This window comes from Scyliorhinus torazame, chromosome 6 (assembly GCF_047496885.1).
Source record: "Scyliorhinus torazame isolate Kashiwa2021f chromosome 6, sScyTor2.1, whole genome shotgun sequence".
NCBI classification, from domain to species: Eukaryota; Metazoa; Chordata; class Chondrichthyes; order Carcharhiniformes; family Scyliorhinidae; genus Scyliorhinus; species Scyliorhinus torazame.
This window is the reverse complement of record NC_092712.1, coordinates 306,705,804-306,724,536: the sequence shown is the minus strand read 5'-3', so window position 1 is coordinate 306,724,536 and position 18,733 is coordinate 306,705,804. Positions and strand designations below refer to the sequence as shown.

The 18,733-nt window shown below is 45.2% G+C and overlaps 1 protein-coding gene across 1 annotated transcript in view; it reads right to left on the bottom strand.

The window, feature by feature from the left end:
* The window catches only part of cdyl (chromodomain protein, Y-like), a 267,295-nt gene that overhangs the window by 18,149 nt on the left and 230,413 nt on the right, over positions 1 to 18,733 (bottom strand). Inside the window, exon 3 of the mRNA XM_072510000.1 lies at positions 4,600 to 4,856. Within this exon, the coding sequence (XP_072366101.1) occupies positions 4,600 to 4,856 (257 nt within the window). The remainder of the gene's footprint in view (positions 1 to 4,599; positions 4,857 to 18,733) is intronic.

Genomic DNA, 18,733 nt, shown 5'->3' with positions numbered 1-18,733 from the left:
CACAGGCTCACCACTCTCTGGGCGAAGAAATCTCTCCTCATCTCAGTCCTTAATGGTTTACCCCATATCCTTAGACTGTGACCCCCCCCCCGTTCTTGATTGCCCCACCATTGGTAACTTCCTTGCTGTATCGACCCCATCTAGTCCTGTTAGGATTTTATAGGTTTCTGCAAGATCCCCCTCATTCTTCTAGCCTCCAAAAAAAGTAATCCTAACCCACTCGATCCCTTCTCATACATTAGTCTCACCACCCCAGGAATCAGTCTGATAAACCTTCGCTGCACTCCCTCTATAGCAAGAACATTCTTCCTCGAGACAAGGAGGCCTAAACTGCATACAATGTTCTAAGTATGGTCTCAACAATGCCCTGTATAACTGCAGTAAGACACCCTTGCTCCTGTACTCAAACTCTCTCACTATGAAGGCCAACATACCATCTGTCTTCTGCACCATCTGCTGCACCTACATGCTTACTTCAGCAAGTAGCGTACAAGGACATTGGGGTCTCCCTGCACGTTCTCCTCTCTCAATCTATAGCCATTCAGATAATAATGTGCCTTCCTGTTTTTGTTACCAAAGTGGATAACCTCACATTTATACTGCATCTGCCATGCATTTGCCAACTCACTTAACTTGTCCAAATCACACTGAAGCATATCTGAATCCTCCTCACAGTTCACCATCCCCTCCCCTGCCCCACCCAGCCTTGTGTCATCTGCAAATTTGGAGATATTATATTTAGTTCGCTCATCTAAATCATTAATATACATTGCGAATAGCTGGGGTCGTAGCACTGATCCCATGGCACTGCACTTGTTACTGCCTGGCACTAAGACACATTTATTTTCTACTTTGTTTTCGGTCGGCCAACCAGTTTTCTCTCTTCCTCCCTTCTTAAATAGTGGGGTTCCATTTGTTACATTACAGTCTATAAAATTTAGAATGATAATCACCAATGGACCTTCTCTATAGCCAACTCCTTCAACACTCTGGGATGTAGCTCATCTAGCCCAGGGGATTTATCAACCTTCAATCCAATTAATTTTTCAAGCATTACCTCTTTATTAATACCAAGCCTTGGTTCCTACTATTTCTGGGAGATGTTCTGTACCTTCCTTCGTGAAGGCAGACACAAAGCGATTGTTTAGTTTCTCCAACATACCCTTATTTTCCATTCTAAATTCTTCTCTCTCCACCTGCAATGGACAAGCATTTGTCCTTAACAATCTTTTCCTTTTCACATACCTAAAGATGCTTTTACAGTCAGCCTGCCTTTATGTTTCTCACTAGCTTGCATTCAAATGGTCTTTTTCTTTATCAGTTTCTTGGCCCCCCTTTGCTGGATTTTAAATTGCTGGGGTTTCTGCCAACGTTATAAGTCACTTCCTTCGATATAGTGCAATCCTCAAGTTCCTCTGTTAGCCACAGTTGATTCACCTTTCCTATTGTGCTTTTGTGCCTTACAGAATGCATATTCATTGTAAAACATGTAATACTCCTTTAAATACTAGCCATTGCCTGTCCAACGTCAAATCTTTTAATGTATTTTCCCAATCCCATATTTATCCCTTGTACTTTCATTGTTTGTTCTTCAACATGTTAGCCTGTACACACTCCAGGACTTAATTCTCCACAGCATTAGTGCTAAATAGGTTTACCCAACCTATATGCAAATTGAAGTCACCCATTATTACTGCATTCCCTATGTTTAATGCAGCTTTATTTCCTGATTTATACCATGCCCAACATTACCACTACAGTTTGGTGGTAAATAAATAACTCTCATCAATAGGTTTGATTTCTTTGCTCCACCCAAACTGATTTTATATTTTGATCCTCCGGTCAAAGGTTCTCTCTCACTAATGTATTGATCTTGTCACTCATTAACAGTGCTAACCCACCTTTTGTTTGCCATATTCCCCCAAATGACAAATATCCTTCAATTTTTGGTTCCCATCCTTGGGTCACTCTGTAACCATGTCTCTGTAATGGCAATTAAATCATACTTACAGTGCCTTCCAATCATATACCTTGTTGCAAATGTTGTTTGCAATCAGATAGAGTGGTCTAAACTTTGTCTTTATAACGTTATTCCACATTCTGATCCGACTTGATGCTTGCATTCACTTCACCTGCCTTCTAATTTTGCTTAATATTTCCTATTAAGTTTTCCTTCATTCCAAAATGAGCTACCCCTCAGGTTCCCATTCCCTGCCAAACTAGTTCCAACCCTCCTCAATAGCACCAGACAACCTCAGTGACTATGTTAGTCCGGGTTCTGTTCATCTGTAACCAAGGTCCCACCTGCCCCAGAACTGGTCCCAATGTCTCAAATCCTCCCTCGTACACCAATTCTTCTGGTATGTGGTCCTCTCTCTCTTCCCCCCCACCCTCCCCTCCCAGGAATGCACTGCCGTTGCTCTACAACATCCTTGACCCTGGAACCAGGGAGGGAGCTCACCACCATGGAGACACGTCTACCGCTGCAGAAACACCTGTCTGTTGCCCTAATTAATGAATCCCCTATCACTATTACTCTCGCACTCTTCTCTCTCCCCTCATATGCAGCTGAGCCACCCATGATATCACGGACTTCACTCTTCTTCAGTTCTTGTGAGGAACTCAAAACAGAAAATCAGTTAGCTAGCGCGATCAACTCAGGGGACATGTGCATTATCTTTCTGGTTCTCGGATTGCCTGGCAGTCGCCCATTCCCTCCCTAGTGAATTGTTCCTAAACCTGCGATGTTACTCAAGCGCGCTATCCACATAATACTCGGCCTTACAGGTGCACTAAAAAATGCACCAATTCAGTTCTGACACAGAGCGTGAGCTTCTGCAGATGGTTGCACTTCCAGCATGCATTGTCTATGACTTCCCACATGCCACAGGATGCACATTCCACCCAAACAAGCTGCCCTGCCTTTGCTTTTTATAAATTTAAAGTACCCAATTCTTTATTTTTTCCAATTATGGGGTAATTTAGCATGGCCAATCCACCTGCCCTACACATCTTTGGGTTGTGGGGGTGGGACCCATGCAGACACGGGGAGAATGTGCAAATTTTACACAGATAGTCACCCAGGGCTTGGATAGAACCTAGGTCCTCGGCGGCGTGAGGCAGCAGTGCTAACCACTGTGCCACCATGCTGCCCCTGCCCCGCCTTTATTTAACCACAAACTAAGTAGAATAGCAGAATAATAAGCAGTTACTCACTGATCAACTTCTTCCCCTGTATTAAAGAAAGGGGCAGAAAATGTTGAAGAAAGGAGCATGTCCTTCCCCTCTTCAGCAAACTCCTTCACTCATTGTAATCCCAGCTTCTCACTCTGTACATACCGAACTCAGTGTAAGCTGCATTCAGACTCCTGTATTTATACTACCGACTCTCAGAAGAGTCAGTGCTCCTGCAGCTACAGAAACTAGATTAAACTACCAACCTAATTAACTAACTACAGCTCCTCTCCTGTAGAGAACTTGTGTATCATTGCCTAAGGCTGGAAGAAACGTGAAGAAACGTGGTTTTAGCACAAATAGTTAACTTCAGTTAAATGTTAATTGTAAACAAGACTGGAGCTAGAGATTAACCGTCAAGATACCTTCACTCACCAAACGCCCAGCTTCTCACCCTGTCCAAGCTGCAAATACAAAACCTAATTCTGTAATAACTTACAATACTTACAGCCAGATGTTCAAAAGGTTAATACAGACAATTATCAAAGCAAAAGTACCTGGTGGTGAGGGGAATATCTGTATTTGGTTCACACGCATTCTATCTGAATATTTCTCTGGAACAAATAAGCTATGCAAATTGCATATTTATGACAATTCAACATTTAGTGCAACAGCTGAACCCAAAGGATTTCTTATGAGAAAGCAAGCTGCTAAACATTTTGTGCATCCAACTGTTTTTAATAAGCATTGTAGTATCAGCATTGTAGTATCAGCATTTTCCCGACAGGTGGTGCACCAAGCCATACAACTAGGCAAATTTTTGGTATATTTTAAGTTGCACAAGGAAGACCCGGCTAACAGAAACTTACAATTAGAAATGCATCAACATTCTTTCATGCTTATTGGAACTTGCTCCTCTGGCTAGAATCAAAGAAATGACTGTTGATTACATGTCAGCTGTGGCTCAATTGGTAGCACTCTCGTCTCGGAGTCAGAAGGTTGTGGGTTCAAGTCCCATTCCAGAGACCTGAGCATACAAATCTAGACCCATACCGTAATTCAACATGCAATGGTAAACTGAAACCCCTTCTGCTCTTTGAGGTGGATGTATAAAATTCCAAAGCACAATTTCAAAGAGCAAGAATGCTATCCCCAGGATCCTGGTCAATATTTATTCCTCAATTACCATCACTAGAACAGATTATCATTGTCACATTGTTGTTTGTACACACTTGTGCAGATTGACTTTCGCATTTTCTACATTACAACAGTGACTACACTAAGTGCTTTGGACCTGTCGAAAGTGCTGCACTTATCTCATGTTCTTGATCAACAAAGTAACTGAAATAAGCAACGATCTGTATTTGGAATGGAATTGCTGTTCTTCAGACAAAAGCAACAATTAGGGGAAAAAAATCTACTCACCTCTGGATTTAAGGAATTATTTTCTGATGACTTGGTGGAAAGTAAAATGTGTGTAAACCCGTCTTGTTTCCTGACAACAATATCCCTGTATCGGTAGGCACTTTCTGTTTGTCTCACACTGAATCTTAGTCTCTTATCAAAAGGTTGGTCCCGTCTGTCATCTATAAATTTCCTCTTGTGTCCTGCAACCCCTGTTACTGAGCTTTGTATATTAGTTGTACCATTAGCTCCCAAAGCATCCAAGAAAGTAGGTGTACCTGCAGAAACAAAAATATTCATGAAAGTGTGAGTAGATATATCCCACCTTTATTTGATGAGAACATGGATTTAAGACTAGTGGCTGGCTATCTGAAAGAGTCATGGTGGAACACTATTGAAAAACATCATCATGAATCACAGAATTGTTACAGCATTGGCATTCGACCCATCCTTTCTGCACTAGTTATCTGAATGAGCAATTCACCTAGTACCATTCCTCCATTTCCTATCACGTGACCATGCAGATTCATTCTTTTCAGCTTATAATCCAATTTCCTCTTGAATGCCTCGAGTGAACCGGCCTCCACCACACACTCAAGGCACTGCATTACAGATCCCAATCATTTGTTGTGTGAAAACGTTTCTCATGTCTCCATTATTTTCGTCAATTAGTTTGTGTCCTCACTCTTAATCATTTCACCAGTCGGAAAAATATTTCCCATCTACTCCGTCCAGACCTCTCATGATTTTGAGAACCTCGATTAAACTTCTTCTCAACCTCATCTTCTCCAAGGAAAATACTCCCAACATCCCCAATCGATCTAACTGAAGTTCCTCAACCCTGTAACTATATAGGTGATCCTTTTCTGCATCCGCTCCATTGCTTTTGCGTCTTTAACGAATATCCATGGATATTAAATACCCGTTTCTTGATGCTAATCTTTACATTTGTCCACCTAATGTCATGTCATGATAGGGAGATATTAGAACTTGGATCCAAAAATGGGGCCCAAAATGTAGCAGGCAATCTAGGGGATAAACAGACTGAAGGAAAAGATTCAGAGGAACAAAACCAGGGTTACCGTGGCTCATTCAGACTTAACCTCGTTAGTGGAAATACACAGGAGGCCCTGGTTCAGCCACAATGATCCACTCAAGAACCAGTGTCTTTCGGGGGCAACCTTGTTTGATAAGCTATTAGCCCATCACAGAGTCTGATGACTTATTCGTCCGTAAATGGAAGGCTAGTGCATATGAATGGCATAGTTCAGTTCTTTTGCAGAAACAGATAATGGTTTCACGTCTGGCCACCGCAGGAGAGAACCTTTGTTTGAGGGGTTGGGTGGCGTGTAGAGAGTCAGACAGGACACACACACACACACACACACACACAGACAGACAGACAGACAGAGAGCGCGAGAGAGAGAGAGAGAGACAGAGACAGAGACAGAGACAAAGAGAGAGAGAGAGAGAGAGAGAGAGAGACAGACAGACAGGGAGAGACACACACACAGATAGAGAGAAAAAGAAAGAAAAATTGCTGTTTTGAACAGTTACAGAGAAGGCTTTGGGAAATCAAGAGGGGTCATAAAAAGTTGCCACAGCGGCAGGCTTTGGAACAAGATTCTGACCAATGTCGCTAAAAGAAGAAAATTGCTTAGTCAATGCAAGTATTGCCTTGTCTGCTGTGAAAGTGGCATGAGAGCTGTATGTTCTGATAGAGTGTTCTACTCTATCAGAATGTAACACGTGTGTTAAGATTAAGAAACTGCATATAATCTTTTAGTGTTACAACATGAAGTAAAAGTTTAAATATTGTTTTCTTTTCTTTTGTTTTAATCAAGTTTGTTTTTAAAGTAACCAAACCTTATTTCTAATATTATCACTCCCAGAATGAATCAATCTTTCCAAACCGCATTAAAACTTTAAAAAGTTATGCGCCTGGTTCAGTATCTTAGCCATTGTTGAGGGCTGACCAAATGTCTGTAATAACAGCTACTTGGACAGATCTGATACAAAGAGAAAATATGATTTTAATACGTTCTAAGCTTCCAAGTGTGCAGTTTGATATTCATTGTCTTGATCTATATTTTGAATAGATAATGCATTCGAATTCATAAGGTCACAGAAATGTACCATAAGCATGACATCACGTTGACTGAGAAGTACACAAATCCAAATAGCTACAAGTCTGCACAAGTATCAAGTGGATTTGACCTATAGAAATCCAATTGCCAGCCACCTATGAGCAGCTGCAGTCTTCCGACACAAAACTACATGTACAACATGAAAGCAAAATAAGGCGCAGATTTTTTGGTCACTGGTGAGGGCAACAGCGCTTACCAGAGCTGACCTCGAAATAAGCTGCCCTAAAAGATCTAGCAATTGCTGGGCCTGGCTAAGTCAAGGATACATTGAATACCTTTACTTGTACAGGATAAGCAGCCAATCATATTTGAAGTTCTCTCACCAGAAAATAAAAGACACTGATTACCATTGACTGTTAGAAGTGGTTGAGGTTTACACACACACACACACACACACACACTGTTGATCTGGTGGTCCTATGTGCAACAATGAATCGCTGGTTACATTTGTTGGAAGTTCTTTTCAAAGGAACTTCGGTGAATAACTTTCCTTGGGATCTCTCGCTCTCATCTCTGCTTCACAAGCTTCCAAATACAGACGAGTTATATCAAGATGAGGGCTTTCTGAATTTCAGGCAAGGCAGGGAGAGAGATAGTTGTGCAACCTTCCTTTTTCCTTTATTCCAAAACATAACATACGGAGTCCAAAATGATCAAACAGAAAACTCTCTCGGGTCAGGGGTTTTCCAGAAAGTCAACAGGGCTGGTTTTAGATTGGATGGTACTGTATTCCTTACCCTTGTAGCAGGATTCGGGAGAAGGTGCTCAAGGGACAAAATACTGGGGCTCATGCTTGCTGCCAGAATGGTAGTATATGGCCCTTCTCAATCTCCCCCCTGGTTGGTATATGGTCTTTCTCAACCTCCCCCCTGGATGGTATATGGTCTTTCTCAACCTCCTCCCTGGATGGTAAATGGCCGTTCTCAACCTCTCCCCTGGATGGTATATGGCAGTTCTCAACCTCCCCCCCTGGATGGTCTTTCTCAACCTCCTCCCTGGATGGTATATGGTCTTTCTCAAACTCCTCCCTGGATCGTATATGGCCCTTCTCAACCTCCTCCCTGGATGGTAAATGGCCCTCCTCAACCTCCTCCCTGGATGGTATATGGCCCTTCTCAACCTCCTCCCTGGATGGCCTTTCTCAACCTCCTCCCTGGATGGTATATGGCCCTTCTCACCCTCCCCCCTGGATGGCCTTTCTCAACCTCCCCCCTGAATGGTATGTCCTTCTCAATCTCCCCCCTGGATGGTATATGACCCTTCACAACCTCCTCCCTGGATGGTAAATGGCCCTTTTCAACCTCCTCCATTGACGTTGTGGCCTGGTTCCACTTTGTCAACTGGTTTATAGAGAGCCTTTCAAAACCTCACAAAACTGTTCTTCAGCTACATGAAGTACTTTCGTAGTAAATATGATTATATAGGGAATTCTGATACCCAATTTGCACAGGATTCACAAACAGAAGGGGGAAGAAATTGGATTTGGGGGGGGGGGGGGGGGGGGAGGGGGGGATGCTACAAGGCCCTTTGTAATGACCTCCAATTGGCATTATTGGTTGGCCAATTGGAGTATGGGCTCCCTCAATGATAGCTCATTGAGTGGGCCCATATAAGCACCTGTGTAGGCTTTGTGAACCAGTCTGAGGTTGACTGGAATGCTGGCAGCACTGTTTGGAACTGCTCTTGGATATAGTTATTGCAAATAAATATTGGTGTGGTGACGGTACCCCTGCATCCTGTGGATTATTACAGTGGCTACGAGGTAAACAAAGAACCTTGTGGAGACCAGCTCCCACACTCGGAGGGTAAGCCTTGCTATTTCAAAAATGGTGTTTTTTGGGAAGTTAGATGCATTCGACCCGACTATTGAGGACTGGTCCCAGTATGTGGAGAGAATGTTACATCTTCCAGTCCAATGAGATAATGAAGGATGAAAAGAAACGGGTTATCCTGCTGTCGGCGTGCGGACCCTCGGCCTTCACCATTATACGTAGTCTAACTTATCCCGATATGCCGGACACGATACCTTTCCAAGAATTAACAAAATTGGTGGAAGAGCAGTATGACCCAAAAACACCCCTCATTTTGCGTAGGTACAGATTCTACACAACAAAGCGGGAAGACAGAGTCAGTCACAAATTTCTTGACCCGCCTGAGAAGGCTGGTGGAAAAATGTGAGTTCGGCCCGACGCTAAATGAAATGCTTCGGGACCGGTTAGTATGTGGCATAAATGACCTCACAATACAGAAGCGTGTGTTGGCGGAAAGGCAGCTAGACTGCAGGCGGGCGTTACAGCTTGCACTGTCGCTAGAAAAGGCAGCAAGTGGGGCGCAGGGACTACAGGGCACGCCAATGGAGGTAGATACCTTTGAGAGGGACTACCACAACGGGTCCAGCTACCAGATAGCCACTCTCAGGAAAAGCCTGAGGAATAGAGGGCCAAAGGAAAACCCCAGAACTGCCCCCAAGTCTGCTGGGACTAACTGGAGTCAGAGGGAACTACCGGCTGAGGCTCCCCCAACAGAGAAGGACCGTTTCTGGCACCAGACAGAGTGGGGTAACAGAAACCCTAGGAGAAGGTGGCAAAAGAGGAATAGCAGGTGGGGACGCAGGGAAGTACACAACCTAGACGGCTCCTCCTCCTCTGAAGGGGAACAGTTATATAATATTGCGACGAAGAAAGCAGAACCTATTAAGATTACCCCATGGGTGAACCGTCGGCCGACAATAATGGAAATAGACACGGGTGTGGCCGTATCAGTAATGGGAGTGGCAGCATTTAAAAAAAATCAAAGATGGACTTCAGCCATTAACCCTAACAAAAACATCGATGAAACTTAAAACTTACACGGGGGAACCCCTGGAAATTCTAGGCACAACTCAGGTACCCTTGGAATACGACAAACAATTGCTCAGATTACCGTTGACGATAGTAGAGGGCTCCGGACCAAACTTAATAGAACGGAACTGGCTGAAAGACCTGAAATTAGATTGGATGAAAATTTTCCAGAGTGGAAGCGGGCAGTTGAGTGGAGTACTCCAAAAATACCCAGAGGTCTTCCAAGAAGGTTTGGGGGAAATTATAGGCGCCAAAGCAACTTTGCACGTGGACCCAGAAGCCCTTCCGAAATTTTGCAAGGCCAGGCCTGTACCTTTTGCATTAAGGAAGAAAGTAGATGTCGAAATAGAATGGTTACGGCGCAACGGCATTATCAGACCAGTACAGTTCTCGGAACGGGCAGCGCCGGTGGTACCAATTTTGAAGCCAGACGGCTCGATATGTCTGGAGATTTCAAACCGCCGGTAAACAAATACGCACTGCTGGACAAATACCCGATCCCGAAAATAGACTACCTGTATGCCAAATTGGCAGGTGGGCGTTTGTTCACGAAACTGGACATGAGCCACGCCTACCTGCAGTTAAAACTGGACAAGGACTCCCAGAGGTTCGCTACGATCAACACCCTGAAGGGACTTTTTCGTTATACTAGGCTACCTTTCGGTGTGTCATCAGCCTGTGCTATATTCCAGCGTACGATGGAAAATATTCTGCAGGAACTATCGCAGGTGGCGATTTATTTGGACGATGTCTTAATCACGGGTAGGACAAACAGGGAACACTTAAGGAACCTGGAGGAAATGCTCAGGCGTTTCGCAAAGGCAGGCATACGGCTGAAAAGAGAAAAATTTGTTTTTCTGGCCACAGAAGTGACGTATCTGGGACATAAAGTAGACGGGTTGGGCTTACACCCATTGGAAGACAGAGTAAGGGCAATAAAAGAATCCCCAGCTCCCACCACGGTCCAGGAGCTACGATCATTTCTAGGGTTGGTAACCTATTATGGCAAATTTATTGAAAATAGGGCGTCTATCCTAGAACCCCTCCACCAGCTACTAAAAAAAGGGACAAGAATGGAAATGGTCCGCCTGCCAAAACAGAGCATTTAGGAACATTAAGGAACAGCTGTCATCCAAAAATGTCCTAGAGCATTATGACCCAAGGAAGGAGTTGGTGGTCACATGTGACGCATTATCTTATGGGGTAGGAGCGGTCTTAGCCCATAGAGGAACGAAAAGGGAAAAACGGCCAATAGCCTATGCTTCGAGGACCTTGGCGATGGCTGAGAGAAAGTACGCCCAAATAGAGAAGGAAGGACTGGCGGTGAGATTTGCAGTAAAAAAATTACCAGCATCTGTACAGGCGGAAATTCACCATAGTGACGGACCAGAAGCAGTTATTAGGGTTATTAAAAGAAGACAAGTCAATACCCCCGATTGCATCAGCTAGAATCCAACGCTGGGCGTTGCTACTGGCGGCGTAGAGATACGTTCTGGAGCACAGACCGGGAACGCGAGTAGCAAATGCAGATGCTTTGAGCAGACTTCCCCTCCCAGACACCCCGCCGCTAATACCGAAAGTAGAGGAGACAGTAATGACTCTTTGGACACCTTACCAGTGGACGCACAACATATTCGGTTGTGGATGCAAAAAGACCCCGTTTTAGCCAAGGTGAAGCATTTACTGCTAACAGGGGAACTGGAGAGAGCAGTGGAGCCCCAGATGCACCCATACTGGAGCAGAAGGGACCAAATAACCGTAGAAGACAGTATCCTATTATGGGGATCCCGGGTAATAGTCCCAGCTCAGGGCCGTCGGGCAATCTTAATCGAGTTACATCACGGACACCCAGGGGTGTCTAAAATGAAGATGCTAGCTCAAAGCTACGTTTGGTGGCCAGGATTGGACACAGACATAGCAGCCTTGGTACGTCGGTGCCAGGAGTGCCAACAGGGGCAAAGAGTGCCACCAGCTGTACCATTGCACCCGTGGGAATGGCCAGGCAGACCGTGGACCCGCCTGCGTATTGACCACGCCGGCCCTTTCATGGGCTCAATGTTTTTGGTGATAGTGGACGCCCACTCAATGGTTGGACGTCCACCGGGTAAACGCGGCAAGCACAGCATCGACAATTGAAAAGCTCAGGGCCTCGTTTGCAACACATGGACTTCCGGAGGTATTGGTGTCGGACAATGGAACGGCAGTCACAAGTGGGGAATTTGGAAAATTCCTAAAGGGAAACTGAGTCCGCCACATCAAAACGGCCCCTTACCATCCAGCGTCCAACGGCCTTGCAGAGAGAGCGGTCCAGACACTAAAAGCGGGACTCAAGCAGCAGCCGGCAGCGTCAATGCACACAAAGCTCTCCCGCTGGCTGTTTGATTACAGGACCACACTGCATTCCACAACGGGCATACCGCCAGCTGAATTCTTAATGGGAAGGCGGCTGCGAACGAGGCTGAGTCTCCTTTTCCCAAATTTGGGTGAAGAATTATGGGAATGGACCAACGTGGGTCAAAGGCACGGTAGAGTCCCAAACAGGGCCCATAAGTTTCGATAGGAGGTAAACACCTAGACCAAATAAGGGCAGCGGAACCACACCTGGAGGCAGGCGAAGCAGGACCGCCTCAAGCTGGGATAGCCCAGACGGAAAAGATACCCACACCCCAGCCCCGAGCAATTTCTCCAGACCCCGTCATCCAGTCGTCAGAGTCGGAGATGGACACGTTCGATGAGGCCGCCGCGACACCACTCCCCGAGGAGGAAGAACAACTTCCAAGGAGGTCATCAAGGAAAAGACGGGCACCTATAAGGTACACCCCACCCACATCAGAGAACGACCCGGCGGATGACACAGAGGTGACAGACCCGGACACGAGGAGCAGGAAGAAGCGCCGAGGAATGCCAGCTGGCAGAACCCCTGCCTCCTGTGGATTATTACACCCTTAAAGTTCTGAAATGTAGTTAGCGGAACATGCATGCACTGCTGATGGGAGTGTGCTGGATGATATATTGGTGAGGGGTTAGCCAGGGTGAAAAGTGGTTCTACTGACTGAAGTGCCAGGAGATGAGAAGTCAAAAACGGCATGGGAAAAAGCAGAGGGCTAAAGAAATGTCCAGCTGGTGGAAAAGAGAGCCAAGCGGAATAGAACAAATGATATCAGTTGGCCCTGGGCCAACACCACTCATCTATGCCACCATAGCCTCTGCCTCTAAAAGAGGACTATTCACGAGGTGGATAGACAGAACTGTTAAGTATATGTGAGAGCTTAACATTGCTAGATTTCCCAAATCTCCATTAGGCTTGCTTCTTGCTCAAACAGCCATGAATAAATACCATAAGTTAGGCCAGTCACTTCACTATGCTGTTGGCTAACTCTGCTCTAACAGCTAGACAAGAGAGAGTCTACATTATGGCAGTCTTAAACTCAGTTCAAGGTCTGACAGAATACAGATTGTGTCAATTCAGCCTGAATGAACTGGGTTCAGCTAGAATTTGGCACTTGTTTATACCTTGGATAGGTTGGTTTCGCCAATGTTAAACCCAGGAACATTTTATTTAATTAAGATGTCCAAAAAGCCATTGGCAATAACCTTTTACACTTGATATTGGTATTTGAGGTATAAAGATGGGTTTAAGATAATGTGCAAGGAAGCTGATCTCATGTTCTACTTAATGTCACCACCAACGGGTCATATTTTGCTAAAGCATAGGAGGAAAGCAAAGATAGAGCTCTGGATCATCCTCAAGGGTATCTTGGAGGTTAAGTCAATGCAGGGGGATAGCTGACTAAATTGGAAAGGTAGGATAGAAAACAGGAGAGCACACACCTATCCACAAAATCCAAGGAGCAGAGATGGTGAAGGAAGTGGAATGGCAGAATGCATCAAATCTTAAGGCTGGTGGGGATAATTCAATTGAAAAGGTGAGGGGTGGCAATTTTAGCAATGGTAACGGTGGAAAAAAGGCCGATAGGATTTGAAGCGGGAGAGGAAGCTGAGATTAGCACTGATTAATTATAGCAAAATGTTTGGAGTCCTTCAGTTACAGCAGCAACATATTCTCCAAGGAAAAAAACCCAGAAATACCGAGGGAAATAAACAATAATCGCAAAAGAAATCCCACTCTCCCATCACCCTGTCCTGGTTAACCTACATTGGCTCCAGGCACCGCCCCACCCCACTCCCCACAACCCATGCTTCAAATTTTAAGCGCTCATACGCTTATTTAAACCCCTAATGGCACCCCATCTTTCCACCCCTCCATATCTGCAAGTTCCTCCTGCCTTGCCACCCAGACAACCCAATCGCCTTAACCAACTTCCTTAACCCCTTCCCAATTTCTCCTGAAAATGTTTAAGCAAGAATATTGTTTGCAGTCCTGTCTAACCTTAAGCTACTACTCTGCTGCAGCTTTACATGCCACATCCCTCCATTATTATTAATGCTTTTAACTCTCCAACACTATTCTGAATGCTTTCATATACTCAACCATTATGTAGCATTTTTGGTACATTAATCCTTATTTTTAGCTTGATATGGTCATTAAAATTTATGCTATTCCATTTTCTCATGAAAATATCTGTTATTCCATGACCTATTTGCAACAGTGCTTTCAATTATCACTGCCTCAGCCGGTTTCTTTCCCACCTCCTTTGTCTGTATTTTGTCAATACTACTTTCTTTAAAAAAAATATTTTTATTCAATGCTTTTTAAACATATACACAAAAATATCAGAAGACCAACCTGAACAAACAGCCACAAATCTCCAACCTCACTGATACCAACACCCCACCATACGTCATCTTCCCACCACTGCTGACCCCTCAATCTTCCTTGAATAAGTCAACAAACTGTTTCCATCCCCGCAGAGCAAACTTGACCTTCTCCAACAGCAAGAATTCTGCCAGGTAACTCACCAATAGCCGAGTCCCGCCAACAGAACAAAATCCACCTCCGGGCTAAGACCAATACCGGCCTCTTTCCCCACCTGGACTTCAGGCATTCCAAATATCACCACCTCCAGACTTGGGGCTACCCGCACACCCAGAACTTCAGGCATAACATTTGAGAATGCTGGCCAGAACCACTGGAGTTTTGGACACACCAAAAGATGTGGAAGTGACCCCCCCCCGCACGCATACCAGCCACACCTGTCTTCCACTCCAAAGAACCTGCTCATCCTCGCCACCATCATGTGGTCCCTATGCACCACCTTAAACTGCATGAGGCTTAACCTCGCACAAGATGAGGACGCGTTCACTCTCTGCAAGGCCTCTGCCCACATCAAGGTCTGCACCTCCCCTCCCAGCTCCTTCTCCCACTTGCGCTTAATCTCCTCCACTGGAGCACCTTTCTCGCCATCAATTCCTTGTAAATGTCCAACACCCTTCCCTCCCTCAGATCGTCCGCCGACAAAAACTTGTCCTACAACATCAGAGGTGGCAGCTCCCAAGGACGACACCTCTCTTCTCCCTCACCTGCAGGTATCTAAAGCCCTTGGGCAACTCAAAATTCCTCCAGCCCCGCAAATGTGCCCCCTAGAAACAAGTCCTAAAGTACTCTATCCCCACTTGCCACCACTCAAGAACCTAGTGGAGTTGTGCAGCGACAACAATCTATCCCTCAAAGCCAGCAAAACTAAAGAGCTGGTCATTGACTTCAGGAAGCAAAGTACTGTACACACCCCTGTCAGCATCAACGGGGCTGAGGTGGAGATGGTTAGCAGTTTAAAATTCCTAGGGGTACACATCTCCAAAAATCTGTCCTGGTCCCCCGACGTCGATGCTACCACCAAGAAAGCACAACAGCATCCATACTTCCTCCGGAAACTAAGGAAATTCGGCATGTCCACATTAACTCTTACCAACTTTTACAGATGCACCATAGAAAGCATCCTATCTGGCTGCATCACAGCCTGGTATGGCAACTGCTCGGCCCAAGACCGCAAGAAACTTCAGAGAGTCGTGAACACAACCCAGTCCATCACACAAACCTGCCTCCCATCCATTGACTCCATCTGCACCTCCTGCTGCCTGGGGAAAGCGGGCAGCATAATCAAAGACCCCTCCCACCCGGCTTATTCACGCTTCCAACTTCTTCCGTCGGGCAGGAGATACAAAAGTCTGAGAACATGCATGAACAGACTCAAAAACAGCTTCTTCCCTGCTGTTACCAGACTCCTAAACGACCCTCTGATGTACTGACCTCTTTAACACTACACCCATGTAATGAGCCAGACTTGATTAAAGATCTTAAAGTAAGGGAGCACTTAGGAGGCAGTGATCATAATATGGTAGAATTCAATCTCCAATTTGAAAGAAAGAAGGTAGAATCAGATGTAAAGGTGTTACAGTTAAATAAAGGTAACCACAGGGGCATGAGGGAGGAACTGACAAAAATCGACTGGGAGCAGAGCCTAGTGGGAAAGACAGTAGAACAGCAATGGCAGGAGTTTCTGGGAGTAATTGAGGACACAGTACAGAGGTTCATCCCAAAGAAAAGAAAGGTTATCAGAGGGGGGATTAGGCAGCCATGGCTGACAAAGGAAGTTAGGGAATGCATCAAAGCAAAAGAGAAAGCCTATAATGTGGCAAAGAGTAGTGGGAAGTCAGAAGATTGGGAAGGCTACAAAAACAAACAGAGGATAACAAAGAGAGAAATAAGGAAAGAGAGGATCAAATATGAAGGTAGGCTAGCCAGTAACATTAGGAGTGATAGTAAAAGTTTATTTAAATACATTAAAAACAAACGGGAGGCAAAAGTTGACATTGGGCCGCTCCAAAATGACGCTAGTAATTTTGTGATGGGAGACAAGGAAATAGCTGAGGAACTAAATAAGTACTTTGCGTCAGTCTTCACAGTAGAAGACATGAGTAATATCCCAACAATTCCGGAGAGTCAGCGGGCAGAGTTGAATATGGTAGCCATCACAAAGGAGAAAGTGCTAGAGAAACTAAGAGGTCTAAAAATTGGTAAATCTCCGGGCCCAGATGGACTACATCCTAGAGTTCTAAAGGAGATAGCTGAAGAAATAGTGGAGGCGTTAGTTATGATCTTTCAAAAGTCACTGGAGTTAGGGAAAGTCCCAGAGGATTGGAAAATCGCTGTTGTAACCCCCCTGTTCAAGGGAACAAGGAAAAAGATGGAAAATTATAGGCCAATTAGCCTAACCTCGGTTGTTGGCAAGATTCTAGAATTCATTGTTAAGGATGAGATTTCTAAATTCTTGGAAGTGCAGGGTCAGATTAGGACAAGTCAGCATGGATTTAGTAAGGGGAGGTCGTGCCTGACAAACCTGTTAGAGTTCTTTGAAGATAAAACAAATAGGTTAGACCAAGGAGAGCCAATGGATGTTATCTATCTTGACTTCCAAAAGGCCTTTGATAAGGTGCCTCACGGGAGACTGCTAAGTAAAATAAGGGCCCATGGTATTTGAGGCAAGGTACTAACATGGATTGACGATTGGCTGCCAGGCAGAAGGCAGAGAGTTGGGATAAAAGGTTCTTTTTCGGAATGGCAACCGGTGACGAGTGGTGTCCCGCAGGGTTCAGTGTTGGGGCCACAGCTGTTCTCTTTATATATTAACGATCTAGATGACGGGACTGGGGGCATTCTGGCTAAGTTTGCCGATGATACAAAGATAGGTGGAGGGGCAGGTAGTATGGAGGAGGTGGGGAGGCTGCAGAAAGATTTAGACAGTTTAGGAGAGTGGTCCAAGAAATGGCTGATGAAATTCAACGTGGGCAAGTGCGAGGTCTTGCACTTTGGAAAAAAGAATAGAGGTATGGAATATTTTCTAAACGGTGACAAAATTCATAATGCTGAAGTGCAAAGGGACTTGGGAGTCCTAGTCCAGGATTCTCTAAAGGTAAACTTGCAGGTTGAGTCTGTAATTAAGAAAGCAAATGCAATGTTGTCATTCATCTCAAGGGGCTTGGAATATAAAAGCAGGGATGTACTTCTGAAGCTTTATAAAGCATTAGTTAGGCCCCATTTAGAATACTGTGAGCAATCTTGGGCCCCACACCTCAGGAAGGACATACTGGCACTGGAGCGGGTCCAGCGGAGATTCACACGGATGATCCCAGGAATGGTAGGCCTAACATACGATGAACGTCTGAGGATCCTGGGATTATATTCATTGGAGTTTAGGAGGTTGAGGGGAGATCTAATAGAAACTTACAAGATAATGAATGGCTTAGATAGGGTGGATGTAGGGAAGTTGTTTCCATTAGCAGGGGAGACTAGGACCCGGGGGCACAGCCTTAGAATAAAAGGGAGTCACTTTAGAACAGAGATGAGGAGAAATTTCTTCAGCCAGAGAGTGGTGGGTCTGTGGAATTCATTGCCACAGAGGGCGGTGGAGGCCGGGACGTTGAGTGTCTTTAAGACAGAAGTTGATAAATTCTTGATTTCTCGAGGAATTAAGGGCTATGGAGAGAGAGCGGGTAAATGGAGTTGAAATCAGCCATGATTGAATGGTGGAGTGGACTTGATGGGCCGAATGGCCTTACTTCCGCTCCTATGTCTTATGGTCTTCACCCGATGCCAGTGTTCATGTGGTTACATTGTGTACCTTATATTGCCCTATTATATATTTTCTATTATTTCCTTTTCTTTTCATGTACTTAATGATCTGTTGAGCTCCTTGCAAAAAAATACTTTTCACTATACCTCGGTACACCTGACAATGAACAAAATCCAAATCCCCTGGAACCTCACATCCACCCACGCTGGCACAAACCTATGGTGGCCGCATATCGGCGCCTACAACGACATGCCCTCCAGCCCAAAATGTTGCCTGCATTGGCTCCACACTTGTAACATCAAAACCACCACTGGGCTCAGAGTCCCTGAATGGTGAGAATGGAAGAGGTGGCAACAACAGTGCCCTCAAACACCGCTCTCCTGCACGCCGCCACCTCCATCTGCCCCCAAATCGCTCCCACTGCAATGTTGGTCGGCCAATAACAATTTATCAGATTCAGCAACGTTAGCCTCTCCCCCCACCCCCTCTCCAGGAGCATCCATTTCACCGTGGTGTCCCCCCCCCCCCCCCCCCACCCCCCCCAAAACACAAACCCCAAAATTATCCCATTAACCTTCCTGGAAAAGGATTTGGGAACAAAGATAGAGAGGTTTTGGAACACAAACAAGAACCTGGG